The sequence below is a fragment of the Centroberyx gerrardi genome, chromosome 20 (genome assembly GCF_048128805.1).
Source record: "Centroberyx gerrardi isolate f3 chromosome 20, fCenGer3.hap1.cur.20231027, whole genome shotgun sequence".
In the NCBI taxonomy this organism is placed as follows: Eukaryota; Metazoa; Chordata; class Actinopteri; order Beryciformes; family Berycidae; genus Centroberyx; species Centroberyx gerrardi.
In genome coordinates, this window is record NC_136016.1 from 1,918,386 (window position 1) to 1,942,585 (window position 24,200).

Genomic DNA, 24,200 nt, shown 5'->3' on the forward strand with positions numbered 1-24,200 from the left:
TTTAACTACATTTCTCAGTAGCGTGGTGGTAGTGTCGCTGTTTTTGAATCAAATAGCGTTTTCAGTAGCAAAGCTGTTTTATTGATCAAGTAGTGCGGTAACATCCACAAAAGCTACATTTTCCCAGGCATTTCTAAAGCTCAAGCGCAGAGGAGCTTTCTGCTGTGGTCTGGAATAAAACTGTTCAGGATAGGTACGTGACGCCAGCGCCACACACGGAGGAATTGTATATGTGTAGCCAACGGAACCACTTCCGTATGACGGTGACATCACAGACCAATCCTTGGGCTGATGCCTACGACGTCTCTGGTGCAGGGGAACACAGTTAACACGCGTCAGGTCTTTATTCCTTTGCTACTGTAGTTTGAGTTGAGTTAAAAGAGTTTGTTAAAGTAAGTCTCCACAGCTTTATCCTGCAAATGTGTCCAAGTCTCCACTAAATTGAGCATACACATGCAAACACAGGTGTACATACACACACACACACACACACACAAACAAATGTAGATGAACATACACACACTCTCAACACTTTGCTTTATGTTATTATGTGGAGCACATGTTTTTTTGTTTGTTTGTTTTTGTTGCCAAATTGGTATTGTTATAAGACCAGTTGCTCACAAAGGCACAGCTTGTTTTATAATAAACAATTGAACTTTACAATTTTTTGTTATTTGTTTGACAGTTTTTCTTGATCACTGAGTTAACATTGATTTGGCATGAAGGGGGTTCAATGTAAAAAAAAAAAAAAAAAAAGTAGCTTCAATGTAGCAAACTACTTTTGCCATGTTGCTCGTAGCTTAGCTAGCTACATTTCTCTGGGGGATAGCTTCAATGTAGTGGAGCTTCATTTAATGTAGAGTAACTGGTAGCTTTGCTCACTACATTTTCCAAGTAGCTTGCCCAACACTGCTTTTATCGTCTGTTTCTTCAACGCATGTGCTGTTCTTTAAGGATGCTGGTTACCTCAGCCTCAGGCTAGATGCCGTTTCAAGATAGACTCATCAAAATGAGTGCGGGAACTTGATCAATTGAACGCGGAAACTTGACCAACACTTCCTGTTTCAGGGTAAAAAGTTGCTAATTGTTGCTCACTGAATTTTAGCTTTAACTTAAGACAAATTCCTGCAAATTCATTGTACTATTGGACTAAAGCAATATTGATTCTGATAAAGGACCTGTACCTGTTGGCTATGTTTGTCACTACATTGAATTCAAGTCCACAGTCATAAACAAGTTTACCACTGAGCTTAAGTGCTCATAGGGGACCTATACCTAAGAGCCATCTAGTTATTATAAGGCAGCGGACAATCAGTATTTCACTGATCAGCTCCCCGTCTGTGGTTGCAGGGGTGCGAAACAGTGAATTCAGCTGTTGTAGTGTTTGGCTGGAATGAAAACCTGCAGACTCTTGGGCCTCAATGGCACATGGTTGAGAACCACTGAAATACACCAAATTCGTCCATCCCTACAATCGAAGGGGAAATCCCTATTGGAGGCTTGGTCAGGACTGATTATAATATATAAAATTATTTGGTAGTGTGAGGGGTTTACAGATTCAGTCTGAGCCACCATGTTTGATATTTGCTAGCTGACATCTGCAGAGTCCTGAATACAGATCACAGATTGCTAATAACCAATGAGAACCCATTTTACAGTGAGATGAGTGGAGACTGCCAACAGCCAAGAAGAGCCCAGGTTACAGTGAGCGAAGTGAGCGAATCTTGCTGTCCGCCTCCATTGTTGTTTTGATTGGATTCACATTGGATTGAGCAAATTCTCGAGATTAGAGATGTTGACGTCAGTTACATATGAGGAGTCAACAAGATAATCTAAGTTATATTGTTCAGCGTGCAATACCCTGTCCTAGGCTTCTTAAAGAAATAGTTCACCCAAAAATGAAAATTCAGTCATTATCTACTCACCCCCATGCCAGCTGAAACTCGGGTGAAATTTGTTAGTCCATACAGCAAAATAAAAGCGTGAGATTTGAAAACAGGTAGAAATATTGTTTTAAACCAATTAATTTGTATTTAATCGTCAAATCCAACAAGTGAGCACCCATATTAATGTTTGATGTCAAAATAATAATAAAAAATGCCATAAAATGTGTCATTTTTAACTATAAACGCTGAATACAGAACAGAGACTTAAGTGGACATCAAACATTAATATGGGTGCTGACTTACTGAATTTGATGATTAAATACAAAGTAATTGGTTTAAAACAGTATTTCTGCCTATTTTCAAATCTCACGCTTTTATTTTGAAGGCTAAACGGCCAAACCGGAAGTCTTGTTTCTGGCAATTCGAGGAAGAGAACTCCAAAAACAGTTAAATTATAATAACAATAATAGTATTTTTAAGCAAAGAAACACAAGTTTTATTTCAGTTTTAACTTTTAATTCATGGTTTCACGTATAAGTCCCTTTAAATTTCTGTTTATCCAGTTGGAAAGCGACGTCGGCAGCACTGCAGTGAAACCAGACCGACGGGATATATGATGATGTTGCCAGATCTCGCGAGAGTGTGTTGCTGAGACAGAGACAGGTCTCGAACAAAGTTAATTTTCTCCTGCTTTGTCTGTCTGAAAAATGCCATTTTAGTGTCAGAATGTTCGGAAGATATGTGGCTTGTGAAAAATGGGTCCAATATTTACTTCGGTGACTATGGGGCGAAAGAATCGGTCATAATCTGTGCTCACGTTCACTTCTCTCATTGGAGTGAATAGACTCGGGACCTGCCGCTAGTCTCCTAAAGGGGCGGGGCAGTGGCGAAACCCACGTGACACAGATACAGGAAATGACTCGCAGTTGCGCCGTCTCGTTTCTAAACCGTCTCTGGTTACACATCTAGTTCTTGTATCTCGGGTGCGCGCAAATGTGAACTTTTCAAGCTGGAGTGGTGATTTCAGCTAAATAATGGTGTAAATGTCGGTCTTTTCAAGTCACTTTGGGATCGTTTGGCTTCCAGAGACTTTTTATGGTTATTTTCCTTTTTTTTTTTTACTGTGAAGTAAAGTCAAGTCAGGTCCCCAGCAACTTCAATTGTTTTGGAGAAGGCTTCTACACCGTTCGAGAAGCACCCAGCCTGCAGAACGGGGCGGGGCTACAGATCGGGGCGGGGCTACAGATCGGGGCGGGGCTACAGATCGGGGCGGGGCTACAGGTCGACCACTAAACCAATGAAATGGTCCGCTAAAACAATGAAGTCGACCGCTAAACCAATGAAATCATCAATGGGCGGGATTACAGGTTTGATCTGTAGCTAACGTTAGCAGCTAGCGATCTGTAGCTAACGGTTAGCAGCTAGCGATCTGTAGCTAACATTAGCAACTAGTGAGCCAGTAACGATAGCCTTGATGTTAACTATGCTTATCGGTTGTGCATTGTGATGATTTGAGTAGTGAGTACTGTAGTGAGTGAAAAGTAATGTTCTCTCTCTCTCTCTCTCTCTCTCTCTCTCTCTACACACACACACACACAGTGTGAATTGTACTGTCTTTGTCATTTGAAAAAAATCGAAAAGGTAATAAATATATTTCACCATAAAAACATTTTATTTTAATTGCTGGTGTTACTGACTTTTCTTACATGCAACAGGGTGTTTGCGAATATATGTACGGTAGGAAACTAAATTGAATAACTACCGCTAAGTAAACAAACCACTACTTCCCTCGTTTCCAACCATAGTGGATTCTCAGTTTAGATTACAGGCGATCTGTAGTCCCGCCCTGTTTCGACCTCTAAACCAATGAAATCATCAATGGGCGGGATTACAGTTTTGATCTGTAGCCCCGCCCCGTTCCGCGGGCTGCAGCTGGGTATACTTGCACCGTTCCGCTGTAGAGCTCAGGGCCTGCTGTATGGACTAACAAACGTCACCCGAGTTTCAGCTGGCATGGGGGTGAGTAGATAATGACTGAATTTTCATTTTTGGGTGAACTATTCCTTTAACAGTTCTGTTTAGCAGCCTAACCTGGCCTGCCACATAGCCACCCCAAGTCATACACTGCCTATTTGCACTTGTTTTGCCATTTGAACTGTCAGTCTTTCCCATAACGGTATCACTGCCATTTGCATTACTCATTTATTTGCACTTTATAATTGTCATAACCATAATTATGTTTATAATATATTACATTATAAATATAATCTATGATAATAATTATAGTAATAGTTATAATTTGTAATATGAATTATTATTAATGCTGTTGATGTTATTATTAGTATTCTTGACATTAATTATAATTTATAATATAATATATTATACTATATACATATATTTATATATATTTATAATTGTCATAGGCCTATATGCTACTATCTTTATAATGTTACTGCTTTACTTTCTGCAATAGCCGAGTTTCGATACATTCGCTACTACTTTTGCACATTTAGGGACTGTTTGTTATTTATGAGAGGGGAGGGGGTGGTGCAAAACGGGGGAGGCACGTCAAATAATTTTTTAAGCACTGGGGAGGGACTTATGTTTTTTATTTTGGCTTTAAGGGAGGGACATACAACTTTAAATGGTTGTATTTTGTATTTATTTTAAATACGTTTTTTCTTTTCAAAATACGTGTTTTACCGCTGTATGGTGACGGGACTCACTAAACTTGGTATCTTCCACCCCTACCTTAACCTCACTGGACCTCACGCCCGACTCATCAGCAGTACGGAGATGTGCTCCCGGTGGACAGCCACAATACCCACATGGGTTTGCGTCGTGTCCGGGCTCATATTCTTCACAGCCCCTATAGGAAAGACACCGGCTTCATGTATAAACGTTGCGCACGTACAAAAAGGTTGTGTACGCTGGTTTTCACGCACACGTCGGGATGTATAAAAATGAACTTGACGTGAGAATGTGCGGGCCGTCCCGCAAACTTTAGACCATGCATACGCACATTTGTCTGGCTTTGTCAGTTGGCGACGCCAAACTACAAAGTAGTGAATCTCCAAATGTTTCAAAATAACGTTTTCACTCAAATCACTGTGCTATGTCTATGAAGTAGTCTATGAAAAACCATAATTATTTCCGCTGATACACCATAATAGTTTGATTTATGTGGATAATGTTTAACATTAGAAAGACCAAAACCCATCTGGCATTGTTATTTTCAATTTTTAGTTCCTCCAACACTTGAGGAAAATTGTATTTTTTCCTCCCTCCATGACTTTTCCTAAATATGAGGGTTTTAAATGAATGAAAAAAGCCACTTAGGAAATAAATACAGGCACTCTCCGCTATATCGCCGCGTTGGTTTGTGTGAATGCACGTCTCTCTCTCCTCCGGCTCGCTTCAAAGTAGTTCTGACTTATTGAGCGCAATGAAAACCTAGTCAAACTAATTTCCCACAGATGACATCAGACCTTACTCACAGTGCCAAAACCAAGATCGCCAGTAAACTGGACAGTTTTCTCTGTTTATGTGACATGGAGATGTTAACGCACGTCAGGGACTGTACAGTTGCCGAGGCGCACAGAGATCTATGGCGCACAGGAGGCGAGGCGCACAGATCCATCTCTCCTGGGAAGAAAACGCAGTGTCGGGTGGGCAGATGCACTTGGAATAAGTCCTGGAACAACTGTGTGATGTCCAAACGATTTGTGTGTAGTACTTGCTCACACAAACCACCGAAGTTGTGCGGTGACTGCGGGACTGAACGGTAAGAAAGGAAAGGCCACCCGTGCGTAAAACTAAAAAAAAAAGCAGTGTAGAAAAAAATGCCACAAATTGCCATATTTGGAGCGGCAGCACTGCGAACATTGGACATGTCACATTATATGGTTTTGTTTTTAATCTTTGAATCAGTTCAATTGTGCAATTTTACCTTTATTTACAAAAACACTGCATGCGTAAAAGCACATTGGACATATTTGGAGAGGGGGGCACTGAACACAGGCACATTCACCATCGTTTTTGACAAGAAGGTGACAGAAGGGGCGTATTTATAGTAATTTGCATAGTTCATTCTGGGAGGAGACAAGGCGGGGTGAGAGGCTCGTGCATGTGCGCTCAATTTCACGTTGATTGGGATGTATAAAGGAAAGGTGCGCAGGACCTGGCGCGCGCACGGTTTTATACATCTGAAAATTTCTGTGCATACGTACTTTTCAAGTTTTGTGAGTACGCCATCTTTCAGTATGAAATCTACGCAGTCTTTTATACATGAGGCCCCAAATTCCACGTTTATCTTTCATTGCGTTTCAGATTCTCAGCGGCTGTCATACCCAGAGTGCACGTTGGCTACGTTGGCAGTGAACGCACGCGCACCGCGAGGGGAACCGTCAGGGCCTATTATATTCTAAAAAATAATATTTAAAAAGTCATCAGTTCTAATTTTATTTTATCAATTCATAATTTGACAATCAACATCTATGGTTGGAAAAGGTCAGCCTTTGCTTTTTATTTTCTCCAATACTACCTACCTTTGGTGTGAATATAATAAAATATGGTTATTTATGGTGGAGGGAGGGTCATGCATTTTCCCCCAGTCACTCAGGGAGGCTCAAGGAAAAATATTTGTAGCTCCAGGGAGGGTCAAGATAAAAAAAAAAACGAAGTCACTCCCCAGCCACCCCCCCTTCTCATAAATAACGAACAGTCTTAGTGAACACTTTATCCGACCTGCCCTGTATATAGTCTTTACATATATATTTTTACTTCCTATTTTGTATTTGTCTTTTTATTCTCTAGTACTGTACTTTTGATTGTTTACGTTGTTTGACCTGAGCCTCACCCTAAGCATTTCATTGTACAGATAACCCTGCCTTTCTGCACATTTGACAATAAAGGATTTGAAAGTTGAAAGTTGAAACTTGCCTAATCGTTTAGTGTGAGCAGGGCATGAAATTAAGGTCACCCAGGGGGGTGATTTTGGGAGCAGGCGAGTCCAGAAAAGAAGATAGAAATTTTAATGTCTCTGAAATTTCTTACTGACAGAAGTAACGTAGTGTATAACACCAGTGTGTCCAAATTTCGGACAACGTTCAACCAAAAACTCACTATCAATAACAAATATAGTAAATCCTGCACTGTTTTCATTTAAGTTTCTTAATCATAGTCCTACTTGTCTTCTGTTCACAAACATGTTAAATGTTAAGTTTTCAGGCTATTTTCGTGGCCTCAATCAAATGAATGGGAAGCAAAAATCCAAACGCTACAAACTCGTCCCAGCTGCATCTTGGTGAGTAGTTTTTATTCTGGTTTTCATGGCAGTCAAGTGCCAAATAACCCCCATGTTAAAACTAAGTGGAATATTGCTTTAAGTTGAATAGGCTATCACTTTTATCTCATCTTGTAATTCTTTTTCTTCCAGTCCCTGTAAATTAACTAGTTTTGAGATGTAAAAGGTTTATCCAATTCCGAGCACTTAATTCAGTTTGTGTCAGCTTTCTGCCTATTTGCTATGGTCCTACCTCTTGATTAGAAAAACAAGAGTTAAAACAAAGTATCAAAATCCCCAAATCCTGAATTATGAGAAATTTTACTGTAGCATCTTGAGACATTTTGATAATCATGAGGTAGGGCCATAGCAAATGGGAAGAAAGTGTAATCACTTTGCTTATCTTCGGTTGACATATAGCCCCCATACCCTGTTCAGGGGGTCATAATACAATAATGCTACAGTAAAATTCCTCATAATTCTTGACTTTGCTACTCTGTTATATTGTCTGTAATACCCCAGTGTCAGATTCTTGAGACATTTTGATAATCAAGAGGTAGGGCCATAGCAAATAGGCAGAAAGTGCAATCACACTTGGTTAATTATAGGTTGACCATAGTCTCACATACCATGTGTAGGGGGTCATAATGCAATAATGCTGCAGTAAAATTCCTCATAATTCTGGATTTTGATACTCTCTTATATTGTATGTAATGCTCCAGTATCAGATTCTTGAGACATTTTGGTAATCAAAAGATAGGGCCATAGCAAATTGGCAGAAAGTGCAATCACAACTATACCCAACACAGTTGTCAAACTATGACAGTTTGGGTCAACACCTAAACAAAATTATTAAAAAGTCGAGGTCCTGTCTGGTAGAGAACATTTGTATTTTTCCAAGAATTCTAATATATAAGGCAAAGAACACTCTAAATACAGAGGAAACCTTCTGTTTGAAAAAATCGTATCGCTCCCTGACAGCCCACGAATAACTAGCTGAGAATGAGTAGCCAACTTCAGGCGTCGTGTCTAGCTTGCCGTGCAGACTGCCACTCTGCCACTGTTGTCTGCTCACGTACTCAAGTTGTCTTGTTTTGAGCCAGATGAAGGATCTCGGAAGCACAGTCGTTATTTGGATACTCATATACAAAACCTGGATCGAGCTTGATATAACAACAATAATTCACCTCTATCCAAACCCGCTGTCAGAGCTGTCTTTGGGCAAAGTCCGCTCATACCGCCTCAGAAGGTTTGTCAAAGAAAGAACTGTGTTTGCGGCACTTCGCTGCCGGCACAGCACTGCCACGACCCCCTAAGAGAGAGTCCGAACTCTGATAATTTCAAGAAGATGGTCCTTCATGATATGCAGACCTCACTCGGTCCTATCCCACTCCATCTACAACATCTCCGCTCATTGGGCTCCCTTCCCAAGACAGTTTTCTGCATACTGATGATGTCACGCCACCTCTAAGAACGCCAGAAAATGTAATCCCCGCTGCCCAGAACCTTTCCTCCTGCTGCAGCTTCTCTTAAGCTAAGTATTAAGCTCAATCAATTTGCTCTTATCATGCAAGCTCATCTATTTGCAGTTGCATTTATCACTACTATGAATCGTGCTCTTGGCTAAACTTAATTTTCAATCCAGGTATTTCTGTAATTAAGAGTATGTATTTTGACATATGCATGAAGATGCTGACATGTTGCTGGCTCAAATCAAGAACTCAACTCAATACTCTTGTTGATGCCCTCTGGGTGCAGACTCTTGTGCAAACAAGTTAAAAAAAGAGGAAAGTCTGCTCTCCCAATTTATATCTTATATTTATATCTATGTAAAGAGGAAGTTCAAGTGGTTGCTGGGTCTGACAGTTAGCTGTGGTTGCACGCTTAGGCTTTAGTTAGGTCACCAGATAAATAAGCCATTTGGCCAAGCTGGCCTAGGCTCACATAGATAGATAGGCCACTAGCTAGGTAAGCCATTCGGCAAGCTGTCCCAAGCTAACATAGATAGATAGGCCACTGGGAGGTAAGCCATTCAGCCAAGCTGGCCCAGGCACACATAGAAAGTTTGGTCACTAGCTGGCCCAGACACACTTAGATAGCTCAGTCACTGGATAAATAAGCCACTCAACCAAGCTGGCCAAGCTGGCCTAGACACTAATAACTTAGGTTCCATCATTCCATTTTGGTTGCTTTACTGCCGTGCCGAGGTGCAATTCTATTGACGGTACTCACATTCGTCTTGCAGTATCCAACAGTTACCCTGTTCTTTCAGCAGCGTATGTTAAAGTCATACCAGAATTCCGACAGGACATAGGTGCCACGAGGCAGTGCATAGATGCAGTGCATAGAGTGCATAGAGGCAGATAAAGATTTTTTTTTTAGCAATTACACAGTCCATCAGGTGAGAAGGTGTTCGCTAAAGAGCTGGGTCTTTAGCCTTTTCTTAAAGATTGAGAGGGACTCGACTGGAGTTTGGTAACTCATTCCACCACCGAGAACCACAGAAGAGAAGAGCTTGGCTAGAGACTTAGGGCCTTGTTGTGGTGGCAGCACCAGGCGCCGCTCCTTGGCAGAGCGTAGTGAGCGGGAGGGAGTATAGACCTGAATCAAGGAGTTCAGGTAGGTGGGAGCCGTTTTGGTTGCTGCTTTGTAGGCGAGCATCAAGGAATTGAACTTGATGCGGGCAGCAACTGGGAGCCAGTGGAGGGATATGAACAGTGGAGTAACATGTGCTGTTTTGGGCTGGTTGAAGACCAGACGTGCCGCCGTGTTCTGGGTCATCTGCAGAGGTTTGAGCGTACATGCTGGGAGCCCTGCCAGTAAGGAGTTGCAGTAGTCAAGGCGTAATATTACAAGAGCCAGTGCTAGGAGTTGTGCTGCATGTTCAGACAGGTAGTTGGTCATCAATCATGACACCCAAGTTTCGGGCAGACTTTGCGGGAATGAGCTGAGCTGATTCGAGCTGGATACTGATCTGTTGTTGAATAGAGGGACTGGCTGGGATCACAAGGAGCTCAGGGACGAATTCACAAAAGGATTGCGCGGCTTTTGCTGATGCTAAACCTGTGCAAATAAGACAAAAAGAAACCGTGTAATTCACAAAGCACTCGCAAAGGTTGAAATGCACCGCTAACTGCGCTGCCACACAAATAGCGTCTCGGTGCTCCTGTGCTATTTGCACGTATTTAAATTAGGTAATATGCATACATTTGGCGCAAAATTGGCCCCTTTCTATGCAAATGAGCCTCATTGCAAAAACAGTCCAATTCACAAAGATCTGCGCTAATTGCCACACGCAGTTAGAGTGAAATTATTAGCGTCTTCAGAGAGTTGGTGGTAATTGAAGCGCATTTATAAGGGGTGTCACGCAGACTTTCCAGTGATCATGGCAGCAGTGATTGTAGCCAGGTGAAGGCATCATAGGAGAATATCACTTGTTGATTTAACTGAGAATTGAATTGAATTGACCTTGCAAATGTCTCTGCAACAATTCCACCTTTGTGTGACCTAAAAAATAAAATTGTCTGTAAATACAGTCTGTAAATAATATTTTGACATTATTATTATTATTGCTATAGAACTTTAACACAGATTGCTTCACAAACAAAAGCAAATAAATCAGTACAACCAAACAATCAATACAACTCAATTTCTCACTGAAAATATTTTCACTTATCTCACTAGTCAGCACAGTGGGCCTTATTTTGGCCTAAAGATTCAGCACTATGGACAGCCCCACTCAAACTCATTTATTACCTCCGCCAAGGAGGTTATGTTTTCGGTGCCTTTGTTTGTGTGTTTGTTTGTCTGTCTGTCAGCAGGATTACGGAAAAACTACTGGCCCGATTTTCATGAAACTTCGTGGAAGGGTGTAGCATGGGCCAAGGAAGAACCCATTAAATTTTGGAGTGGATCCGTATATTGGTTGCGCTTGCACATTTGCATATCATATATTGCATATTATATCATAGAAGACTGGATTGGCCTTGGCGGAGGTCTGCGCTCTCCGAGTGCCCTTCTAGTTTATTTTGGGATGCAGAGAGATGCAATGACAAACAAAGGATGCAGTGACAGGATGCAATTGTGTCATGAAAAATAAATGAATAAAGCTCTACATTCTCCTTTGTTCTCCGCTTCAAATCATGCCATCTTCTTTTGCAGTCTGAAGGTGTGCGTTTGGAAACACCAACAGCACTGACAGACTGGAATATTAAATCCCAAATATGGTTTCTCGCAGTCCCGGTTAAATTTCTTGCCTGAAGTTTTGAGGAATTTCTCTGCACCTCGTCCGTCAGGACTTGCAGCTCGCGGTCTAAAAATTTCATTTTTCTCTTTCTCTCTGCCATTGTCCTGCCTACTGTGTTCTTGGCTCAGAGGCAACATTTATACTTTGCCACATTGACAATTGCAATCAGACGCAAAACAGGGGCAAATTGCACTCAGTTGCAACAGGTTATGGGAGTGTTTGCGCTGGCATATCATTAACGCAATATCTTTTGTGAATCGGTCCTTGAGACGGAGCAAATAGCGGTTGCAAATGATACGCAATTCATGGTGCTATTAGCGGCCGCAATACATTCTTTGTGAATTCGCCCCTCAGTCTTTGATAGGTTAAGCTGAAGGTGGTGTTCCTTCATCCATGCCGAGATATCGGCGAGGCATGCCGATATCCGTGCTGAGACTGTGGGGTCTTCTGGCGGGAACGACAGGAAGAGCTGGGTGTCGTCAGCATATGAATGGTATGAGAAGCCATGTGAGCGGATGACTGCACCAAGTGAGGTGGTGTATATTGAAAAGAGATGGGGGCCAAGCACTGACCCTTGAGGTACCCCTGTGGACAAGCAGTGCGATTTAGACACTTCCCCCCTCCGAGACACTCTAAAAGATCTCCCTGAGAGGTAGGACTCAAACCAGCAGAGAGCAGATCCTGAGAAGCTAAGCTCAGCAAGTGTGGAGAGGAGGATTTGGTGGTTAACCATGTCAAAGGCAGCCGATAGGTCTAGTAACATTAGAACAGAAGACTGACCAGCAGCTCTAGCTGATCGCAGTGTTTCTACTACAGACAAGAGCGGTAGAGTGTCCGCGTTTGAAGCCAGGCTGGTTAGGATCATACAGGTTGTTCTCAGAAAGGAATTCAGAGACTTGATTAAAGACTGTGCGCTCAAGTATCTTGGAAAAGAAGAGGAGTGAAATCAGCCTGTAATTTTCAACTTGAGATGGGTTGATTGACCTGGACCCTGATTGGCCAACAACAACCTCTAATTCATGAGGTAAACCTGCTTTCCAGTTCAAATTCTGCAAACTGACCTGACTGTAAGGGTTTCAGTAATTCTTTAGTGAGGGAACCAATCAGAACCAACTCCAGTGATGCGCTCACTGGAGTTAGTCTGAAACCGCCAGTAATAAAGTGGGGATTTTTGAAATTGGACTTTAAATTACATTAGCCCACCATGGTACACATGACATAGTGTAAGCATATGAAATCATGAGGAACACAGGCTTCAAAGAAAAAAATTTGATGAATATGACCAATGTCATGGTTGTCAGTGACTGGAAAAGACTGATATTGACGCCATTATTTAGAGCAAATCTTCACTACATCCGAAAAACGTTAGAAAAACGTTGCGCATTCGCAGCCGTGAACCTCCTCCACTTCCTTGTTTACACTCCTAGTCACACAAATTTAAAAACTCTGCTGAAAGTGACTTCAGAAGAGCTATCCACATACTTATCAGACTTTGAAATGTCGGCTCACTCTAACACTATACATAATTTCACATACCTCCATTCTTTGTAGAGACGGGGTTCCGTGCAGGACTGTCCCCCCATTGTAAACACACGCATCGTACACAGCAGTCGGCTTCAGAAGCGGTAATTCCGCTTTTCTTCCCTGGACTTTTGAACAATAATCCTCTGAGGAGAAAGTTCACTGCACAGCCAGAATACACGGAAGGATTTAGCGGAGAAATTGACATCCAGCGATTAGCCAGATTGTTGTGAAATGTCACAGTTGTATTCCGCAATGACGCCCGGTCACAGAGTCTCACAGGCTGGGGAGAGAAGCTACAACAGCTAAGATACAGACCAAAGACCAAAAAGGTAACGTTAGTGTGACGTAGCCCTATGACTAGGAGTGTAAACAAGGAAGTGGGAGAGATTCATGACTGCTCACGCGCAAAGTTTTTCTAACGTTTTTCGGCTGTAGTAAAGATTTGCTCTAAATAATGGAGTCAATATCGATCTTTTCCAGTCACTGTGCGATCGTTGGCTGTATGGAGTCATTGTATGGATATTTTCTGTTCTTTTTCTGCTTTTTTCGGAACTCTAAAGATAGGTCCCTAACGACTTCAGTTGTTTTGGAGAACGCTGCTACGAAGTCATGCTGGAAATCTTCAACACTAATCTGAAAGCATGTTTTCAATCAAAAATGCCAATTTCTGCAGCATCCTGGTAGCTCAGTGGGCTGAGGCATGCAAAATGTACTTGCAACATTATCAGGCAAGTCTGACTCACACCCTTTCACAGCCAACATTTAACCCCCTCTCTCTGGTCTTTCTTGTCACTCTCGTCGAGAAAATCTCTTATAACGCAGATATGCAAACAGATCTTTTACAAAAATGTTACTTGCATTAGGACTCTGTTGACTCAATACCACACAAATTACATAAGTATTACATTACAACAACTAATGAAAGGTGGCATAAGGATGGAATCAGTATTTATGAATGTGCCATGTAGCTCTTAGGCCATGATCACTTAGAACGTTTTTTTTGTCCTGCTCAAACTCAGCTATGAGCATTGCTATTAACAGAGAGAGCAAGAGGTCAAAGGGTGCAAGGAGCATTGCATCATTCTTGTTACTATGCAACACAACGTTTAACAACATCTTTCAAGCTATCTAATTAGCATTAGCTGGAATACCTGAAGCAATATTGTTGAAAAGGAGAAAACAGGAAAATAATATTGTTGAAAATAAAAATGCAGAAGAGAAAATTAGCCCATTGTGAAACATAGTATGTGACATGTACATGACATTCTCCTTGGGAGAACAGTGCATGGAATTTTATCATCTCATCCAGGTAGACAGTGCCATTTCAACTAAACCATTGAAAATAACAGGAAAAAAATGCAATCGCATTAAAAACAGCGTCCCACGTGATCACAACTTTAATCAGTTGTTATAATTGATTATAGTGTTTACTAAATAACCAAATAAACATCCAACAATCTGGCTAATATTGCAGTACTCCACATTTTAATTGATGTGTGTGTCGTACTATGACCGTAATCAAAGTAATAATCATATAAAGGTGTTTGTATTAATAGTCAAATGAAGGTGTTTACAGCAAACAGAGTATGGAGTCATTTGTGCACATAAACACAGAAGGGTTCAACAGTAAAGATTGCCTAATGGCCTAGGGCTATGTAGATGTTGATTTGTGGCAGTTGATTGGCCAGTCAGTGGCCAAATTGGGCTAGTGCCTGAAAAAACGTTTGTTTTTCTTTGTCTCTGCTCTGCCATTGGCCCACTCTCCTCTCTGTTTTGCTTTTTCTGACTAATAACTGTGACAATAATGGCAATAACTAATAGTTATTCAGTTATTCATTATCGAGATTTGGAGAGCGAACATGGTGGCAGATACTTCGAATTATATTAATCAAGTAGAAAAAGTCTGTTTCTGTTGTTGTGGAGGCAACCATTTTCTTGGTTTTAAAATGATAACTCAATCCCTGCAATGTTTTGTGCGGTTTGTCAGTAGTTTCAGAGTAAGGAAATCAATCTGATTAAGGTAACCCTGCATAGTCTGGAATCATGGCCTCTGCTGAGCTTACCTGAGTATGGTTGGCTTGGTCCGAGCCTGGCCAGGCCCATTCCTGTCTTGGGCCTGAGGCGGGGATTTGGACACGTCATTACAGATGTTTCTAGCAGTGAACGTCAGCCATAGCATAGTGGACAAAGAAGCATAGTGGAGCACGATGCCAACCTAACATAGATGAGGATGTAAGAGTGATTACACAACAATATTACTTAAGTTCCAGATGGGAGTGGAACCATGGTGGTGGACTGCCCACTCCACAAAGGAATAGGACTGAGCAGGGGGTACTAGTTCTGTTCAATTCAGTTCAGTTCAATTCAGTTTATGCAATTGAATGCAATTCAGTTCAATATGTACATGTAACATGTAGAAAACTTAATCTCAAACTTAGACTTGGGAGTAAAATCTGACATAGTAATGAATAAGATGTTTGTATGAACATGCACAGATCAACAGATCAGTGAAGAGAAAGCGTCAATCTGAGATGTAGAAGAGGGATTTACAACATGTGAAAGCCTCAAATGATGGACTACAATCATGTTTCAGTGAACTGAAGATTGGCAAAACATCTGGCAAAAGATGATATATTTCAAAATGTAGTTGGGGATTTAAACAAAAACGTCTTCATTTTTCTAGTGGATGACTGTTCTACCAACTACGTTGACTCAAGCCAAATTAAAGCAATAGATAACACACTGATAGATAGACACTACTACACACATAATGCATCAATTATAGTTGTACTGGGAAATTGAAGCCTGTTCTCATTTCACCAGGTCATTGTTCAAATAAGTGTGTGCATGTTTGCGCATTTGTGTTAGTGTATGTGTGTGACATGGAAAGGTAATGAACCATCCTATAAATCATGCTTCATAATTTTACTTTTGCTTCATGCTGCTAATTTTACAGTCACAGTTTCATGGTCAGAAAATGGCTCATAACCAAATAAATAATCAAGGCTATCAAATGAACAGGACCACACAGTTAGGAATACATTAAGTGCATTGAAGGCACACTGAGCACTTTGGTCAAAATCTGTTCATGTTGTATGGTTAGTGGCAATCACTCAGAACTGTGATGTTGGTGTGTAGCTTTTTAAAAGCATGTGAAATCCAGTGCTTATAGGAGGAAGCATTACTGTCTTTCCCACTGTGCTACACTGTGTTTTAAGTTTGACTGAAAAAACTGACAGAATTTAAACATGGATGTGATGGATAACATTTTAAAAATTTAATAATCTCGCAAATTTCCCATTTACATTCAGGTATTAGGTGTGTGCAGGGATGCTACTATTTGTAATTGTATCTGTATTTGTTCAAACAAACAAATTATTTGTATATTATTGTGTTTGTATATCATTTTGTTTGTATACATTATTTGCATAAAATCAGGAATGGGCAGGGCATACCCGGAAGTGGGTGTAGCTTAAACTGAAACTTGAAAAGGGATGTGCAGATCTGGTGAACCCAAATGCAGAACAACGAGGCAGGAGACAGGCTTGGCAAATCAACAAAGGCTTTTACTGAAGACCTCAACAGGCGGTACATACAGACCATTTGTCTAGACTAACAAACAAGCAAAGTAAAGTGGGCAGATGAGAGCTTAAATACAAAACTAGCAAATTAACTAATAAGAGACAGCTGGGCACTGGGAATTCACATGGGGAACACTGGGATGCCATCTGCTGGAAAAACCCAAACAAGGCAGACTAAGGGACATGAGAGAGGGACACAAGGGAAACTGAAGCAGGGCCAGGTTTGGATTCAGGGTGAGCACAGGAGACAACTGAGGTTGTGACATGACCCTCCCTCCTAGGGATGGCTTGCGACATCCGGCTGGCCAGGGCGATGGCGGTGAAAATTCTGAATCAACTCGGGGTTCAGGATGTTGTGAGCTGGAACCCAGGAATGCTGCTCGAGTCCATACGAGTTACAAGGTATTGGAGTCCTCTGCCTCAGCGACAAACCTTCAATAGATGGTGAAAACTGTATAGGCAGGCCCACTGTCAATGAGGCGTGACAGTGGAGGCGGCTTGAGAGCAGGAGCCAGGAGGCTAGAGGAGACAGGTTTTAACTAGGAAACATGGAATGTGGGATGCACTCTGAGAGACCTGGGAAACTGGAGATGGACAGCAACAAGAATGATGATGACAGAGAATTTGAAAGGGCATTTGAAAGAGACAGCTTCCGGGACTCAACTTTCAAAGGAAAATTCTTTGTGGAGAGCCATACCTTCTGCCCAGGGCAGTACTTGGGATCAGGCTGACGGGGAGTACTGGCGTGCCTCTGATGACCAGGCTGAGGTCAGCAAACTCAGGAGGCACTTTAGACAAATCTAGTGGCTCAGAGGAATCTGGAGAGAGAGACTCGGGAGAACAGGAGGCAGAAAGCAGACATCTAGCACGACTCTAAAATGGTGCCCCTAGGCCAGTCTATGTGGGGATTATGATAGACTAGCCAGGGATGGCCCAACACCACAGGAAACTCAGGAGAATTGAGGAGATGCAATTGAATCTCTTCACTGTGATTACCTGAGATCTGTATGCTCAAAGGGTCAGTAACATGATGAACCAGTCTTGGATGGACATCCATTGGGCAATGGATGTCCATCCAATGCCCTTCTGGGGTTCAGGTAGAGGGGAGGAATGAATGTTGCAGCGACGAGCAAAGGAGGCATCCAGGAAGCAGCCAGCAGCTCCCGAGTCAACAAGGGCAGTTTCAGGATGGTCCTGGCCCTCCCAGGAGAGAACAGCAGGAACCTTGCAGCAGGAGGTAGTTGGGGAAGTGACAATATGGCTCACTGGTATCTCCCCAGTTACTGGCAAGCCTGGTTGCTGCCTTCTCAGGACAAGATGAAAGGAAATGGCCTGAAAGGCTACAATACAAACTTCTTTCTCTCTCTCTCTCTCTCTCTCTCTCTCTCTCTCTCTCTCTCTCTCTCTCTCTCTCTCTCTCTCTCTCTCTCTCTCTCTCTCTCTCTCTCTCTCTCTCTCCTTTTTGCCGGGCCCATGGGACCGGCAAATGAACAATGAAAGTAGCTAACTGACTGACTGACTGACTACCCATTGTTGAAAGTTGCGTGAGAAGTGGCGGCAAGACCTACACAGTTATGGTGGTATACGTGATATTGCGTTGTTTGCACTGTTAAGTCCCATTCTCACCTAGAGCGACAACTATAAAGACAACTACAAACTACTGTACACTATGATACACTGTTGCTCAAGCATTTACACTACAACGACATTGTCGGAGCCGAATATTCAGAGAAAAAATGGAGCATGATTACTTTACCGACGTGCTTTTATTTTACTTGCTCTCGAAAGTAAATAACGATATAGCCGAAAGATTTGGGTTCATGAATTGTAGCAAAAGCAAGAGGAGCTGGCAGAACCAATAATGCTCTTTTATGGCGCTTTCATGACATTATTGTGCTTTGTGTATATGAGAGCTAGTGGAATTCACCAAGTGAAGCTGTTAATTTCTTTACCAGTAGGTGACTCTGAACACCACATCTACTGTGGATCAAAGAGGTTAGTCTCCGTGTTGAGAGAAACACCTGTAACTTCACTGTGACTTAACAGGTTTTCAATAGGCTACGCGTTACCTTCCGGTCACAGCCATTAAAAAGATAGGATAATAACGCATTTGCCCTCGGCAGATCAGGTTGGCCAAGACATGATGCTATTTTGTTAGTTAGCAAGATAACTAGCAAATACTCTAGTTAGCGAGTATATCAAAGTCAGTAAACACGCCTTAGCACTAATCCCAAGAGCTCTTCTGATCCTGACTGCTATGTCATGTTTCTTTTCAACATTTTTAGAGGCGATGGCCTTTGTCAAATAGTGCCCGGTTCCTCTGGACTTCTATAATCAGTTCCTCAGCAAGCAATGCCATCACTGCAGTGAACTGCCGAATTCTCCCACCCCTTCCTTTGTAGAACTGTATTTTGATTGGTTGAAAATGTTTTATCGTTGTCTCTACATCCAAATAGTTGTCGTTTTGGATGTTTTTATAGTTATAGTTGTAGTGTGAACACAGACATTCTATTTACTTAGAAGGATTTAAATCTTGTTATAGTATAGTTATCTTTATAGTTATCGTTCTAGATGTGAATGGGCCTTTAAAATTTTACAAACTTGCCGGAACACGTATTATACTAGGGTGCAAAAGCCAAGAGGAGGCAAGACATCAAGGGCCCGGCTTGCACTAGGTCAACCTAGTCTTGTTTTCCTCTCTTCAGGAGTCAGTCTGGTGTGACAAAGTTGCATTGGCTCACTGGAAGAGTCAGACAGGTGAGCTGGGGAGGAAAAAACAGAGTTGGGAGGCGGGAGAGCTGGATCAGGAGCCCTTGGGAAACCTTGGAGGTACTCGGGTAGGCTTGGGAAACTTCAGATGATCACTTTGCTCTCTGCGCCATTCTCGGAGGAGATTGTCCAATCTGAGGGCTAGGGAAATCAAAGATTCCAATCCATCGGAAACCTCTCTGGCGGCCAACTCGTCCTTTAATTCCTCCGACAGGACATGGAGATACGTGGGCAGCAATGCATCCCCCAACCAGCCAGTCTCAGCAGCAATAATCAGCAGCAGGAATTCCAGGGTGTACTCTGCTGCGTCTCTTCCCCAGGCAGGATGGTCAAAAATCTTCCTCATCTCTTGAGTGAAGCGGGAATAATCAAGGCAGTTTTCAGACTGCTGCCCATAAGGCATTAGCCCAGAGAAGTGCCTTGACCTTCAGAAGAGTCATAACATAGGCAATCTTGGAGCAGTCCATGAGAAATGAGGAAGGCTGGAGTTGGAAAACCAGAGCACTGAGACAGGAAACAATTTTCAGGATCCCCTCCGTACCTTTCTGGAGCTTGGACGTGAGGTTCACGAGGAGTGATCTCAGCAGACGAGGAAGCAACAGGTGGAGCTGACTGAGGATGAGCAGCAGCGGAGGGCAGACTTGTACCGGGACAGTTGCGGCCGCAATAGACTGAACAGCGGAGGTCAGGTCCAAAAGCTGATTGTAAACCTGGCTGAGGATCTGTTCATGCTGGCTCAGGAACTGACCGTGGGAGCTTATGGCTGAATGAATCTGGGTGAGTTCCACTGGGTCCATGTTTGGTTTGTTTGTTCTGTCAGAGGTGTGCAGATCTGTTGAACCCAAATGCAGAACGAGGCAGGAGACAGGCTTGGCAAATCAACAAAGGCTTTTACTGAAGATCTCAACAGGCAGTACATACAGACCATTTGTCTAGAGTCTAGACCATAGATGGTCTATGGTAACCCCCCATTTTTTGTCCCCTAAATCAATCAATACATATATATATTTTTTATATCAAGTATTGATTTCACTGAGACTTTTTTTGGCTGTAATACTCTGTTTGACCACTAGAGGGCCCCACCTACTGGGGCGCTATATCAAAAGGGAACGGGACTCCTAGGTTTCTTGTAGACCAGACAGCAGAAGCCTCACAGAACTTCGTCTCCTGGAGGGAGATAGCAGAGGCTGGGATGCAGCGTTTATCCAGAGTTTCCCCGAGAAGTTTATCTTACAGCGGCGGCATGGTCCGGGGGAGAAACACTATAGCAGTTACGAAATTACTGAATGATTATAGAAACACTATAGGCGCAGTTATTACATTACATGTTTACTAAAGATTTGAAGTCAGATTTCAAATCTTTCAACGCAGTTTTGTGTTATTATTGTCTTTATTCTGTTTATCCTCATCTTTGATATTAAGTACTATGGAAGACATGATACTATGATGAAATAAGAAGGAAAACAGAAGTGTTTGTGCCTTCTTAAATGTTTAGTTAAAGCTTTTGTCCTGTTATGAATCTATGAATATTACTAAATGTAGCACTTGTACTTGAAATGGGAAAATTGAAAATCTAAAATGTTTTATTGAATATTGTCTTTACTCATAGGGTTAGGGTTAGACATAGGGTTGACATCTGAGTAATAACAATACATTTTTTTGAAAACAAAGACAAATAAAATTTCTTAAAACAGTCAATATTGTGAGATTATTAGAATGTTATCACAATAGAAGTGTATGGTTAATTTTCACTGGTAGTAATTTTTGTATTTAAGTATGACTAGTTTCAAAAGTGGGTTGACTACAGGTGTGTGCGTGTGTGCGTGTGTGGTGTGTGTGTGTGTGTGGGCGCACCTTCCAGCCCAAATATTTGTTCTTGGGCTGGAACAAATATTTGTTTAAAACGTATTATTTGTGCTCAGGTTAACTGCTGTTGCTATACAGTATATGTGTGTTCTGAACAGGGTCCTGTATGGTCAAAACTGCAATGGAAAAGCAAAGGGTACCGATCCTGTGGCATACTGTGCCAAACCATACCCCGGCCCAGCACGGGTACAGCACAGTACTTGAGCAGTGGAAAAACTATATAAGATTCTGAAGTCCTGTTTCCCACAGGTGTGGTGTGTTTACATGTGCACAGGCAGTTTTTTTTTTTTTTTTTCACCTTTATTTATTCAGGGGAGTTTCACTGAGAGCAATGCTCTTTTTCAGGAACGCCCTGATCACATTCACATTCACACCTGGAAGCTGACCAGTACAACCACAGTCTGATCTGCTGGCCACTGAGCAGCTCCACTGGAGCGGTTGGGGTTAAGGGCCTTGCTCAAGGGCACCTCAGTGGTGGTAATGAGGGAGGGGCAAGCGCTGCTTTTCACTTTCCCCACCCAGATTTATCCTGCCGGTCCAGGGGATTGAACCGACAACCTTCCGGTCACAAGCTCGCTTCTCTAACCTTTAGGCCACCACTGCCCTGCAGTGAATGTTGCTTTTGAATCGCCACCTGATTTTAAAGTGAAGTCAGCCATGATTTATCCAAGGCGCTTTCAATGGAAACTGGCTCCTCCCTTCTAGCAATCAAGTACATAGCAGTGACAGAATCTTGAAGAATAAAATCAGGATTTTAAGAACAATCATGTTGAAAGAGATTATATACAAGTATGATTTTATGTTGTGATTGATTGAGCCTCAATTCTAGTGATGATTCTACCCCGTCATAAATGGAATATCAAATATTAATAATAACCTTTATTTGTATAGCACCCTTTCATAACATGCAGTTCAAAGTCCTTTACATCAACAGAAGGGAGATACAAGACAGATAATAAGATACAATTCATATAAAAGAACAAGCAAAATGCATTGCATTAAAAGAATCAAATCTAAAAAGTAAGTAAAGTGGAAAGATAAAAGAACACAATCAATTTAAACAGTTTAAAAATTACAGAGCCCACCTCTCTAATATTCTTTGGCAGGGTGTTCCACAGTTTAGGAGCATAGATAAGATGGCTGCATCTCCAATCTTCTTTTGAGTGGGGTTTTGTACTTCTAACAACCAGCACTAGAAGATCCGAGGGCTCTTGATGGAATATAGAACAGCAGGGATTCTGTAATGTAGGCCGGTCCTAAGCCATTAAGAGCTTTATATACAAGTAAGAGAACTTTAAAATCAATTCTAAAAGACACTGGGAGCCAGTGCAATGTAGCTAAAGCCGGAGTGATATGCTCTTACTACCTTGTTTTTGTCAAAAGTCTAGCTGCAGAGTTTTGGATAAGCTGAAGCCTAGACTTTTTAGGGAGGCCGGTAAAAAGGGCATTGCAGTAGTCCAGGCTACTAACACACGCGAGTTAGCTTTTCAGCATCTTTCTGGGTCAGGAAGAGCCGCACGTTGGCAATATTTCTAAGATGAAAGAATGCCGTTCTGGTCACCTTGTTTATATGAGAATTCAAACTTAGATCAGAATCTAAGATAGCACCCAGGCTTGTTACTTGTGGTTTGATCCAGGGATTCAGGTTCCCAAGTCTTGTGGAGAGTTCTTCTTTTGGCTTTGGGGCTGAGGATTTCTGTCTTATCTTCATTTAGTTTTAAGAAATTTGCACTCATCCAATCATTGATAGCTAATAGACAAGTAGTGAGGGAGCTTAAGGCATCTGCATGATTTGGCTCTACAAAAATGTATAGTTGTGTATCATCAGCATAGCTATGGAAAATGACATTATGTTCTCTGATAATATCACCTAATGGAAGTATGTATAGTGAGAAAAGCAGGGGACCAAGACAGCTTCCTTGTGCAACACCAGAAGTTAGATCATGTTTCTCTGATAAATGAGCTCCAAGACAGATGAAAAATTTTCTCCCTGTAATGTAAGTTCTGAACCAGTTTGGGACCAACCCAATTCTCGAGACCATCTATGAGAATATTGTGGTCGATGGTGTCAAATGCTGCACTCAAGTCCAAAAGAACCAGAACTGAGACCCTGTTGGCATTAGTGCTAAGTCTCAAATCATTGACTATTTTGGTGAGAGCAGTTTCTGTGCTGTGGTTGGCTCTGAAACCTGACTGAAACTTCCCCAGAATGTTGTTTTCATTTAAAAAGTTGTTAGTTTGGTTAGAAACCATTTTTTCAAGTACCTTTTTCAAGTTACTTAGGACCTTACAGTCCAAATGTGATTTCTTCAACAGCGGTTTCACAACAGCGGTTTTAGTTTGAAACAGTATTGAAAACCCTCTTAAAAATATAGTAGGGACAGGATCAAGAGAACAGGTGAAAGATTTACTCTCTATTACAATCTTATAAAGTTCTGCAACAGTAAATTCCCTCATGGATGTTTGCCTTTTACAAGGTTGATTATTGAAAGTACCAGCACCTGAAGCTATACTAGCCCTGATAGTTGTGATTTTGTTTTTAAAAAAGTTAGCAAATTCCTCACATTTTGCATCAGAGGCTTGGCTTAAAATGTCAGAGACTGGGGCAGGATTCAGCAGTTGGTCACTGGTGGAAAACAGTATTCTAGGATCACTCCCAATCTCTGTAATGATCTTTGAAAAATGGGCTTTTCTTGCAGCACGTACAGCATTGTTATTATGCAATTAAGGTAAAATAAACATATAATAATAATATAATAATATATACTACGATGGACCTCAAGTCCAGATTTTCTCCACTTCCTTTCAGCTGCTCTACATGTTCTCTTGAGCTCACGGACAGAGTTATTTATCCATGGTGATATTTAACCTTAACCTCTTTTTGACCTTGAGTGGGGCCATTTTGTTCAGTGTATTACTCAGATTATTGAAAGCATCAACCATTTCATGTACTGAGCAATTTAGATGACATAAGTCCAGGGGCTGTATCCACAAAGCTTCCTAGTACTAAGAGTTGGTCCTAGCGGTGAGATTCTAAGAAAATT

General features: G+C 41.7%; 1 protein-coding gene across 1 annotated transcript in view; it reads right to left on the reverse strand.

The window, feature by feature from the left end:
• The window catches only part of adgra1a (adhesion G protein-coupled receptor A1a), a 39,407-nt gene that overhangs the window by 3,994 nt on the left and 11,213 nt on the right, over positions 1-24,200 (reverse strand). The window contains exon 6 of the mRNA XM_071911235.2: positions 15,004-15,155. Coding sequence (XP_071767336.2) covers positions 15,004-15,155 — 152 coding nt within the window. The remainder of the gene's footprint in view (positions 1-15,003; positions 15,156-24,200) is intronic.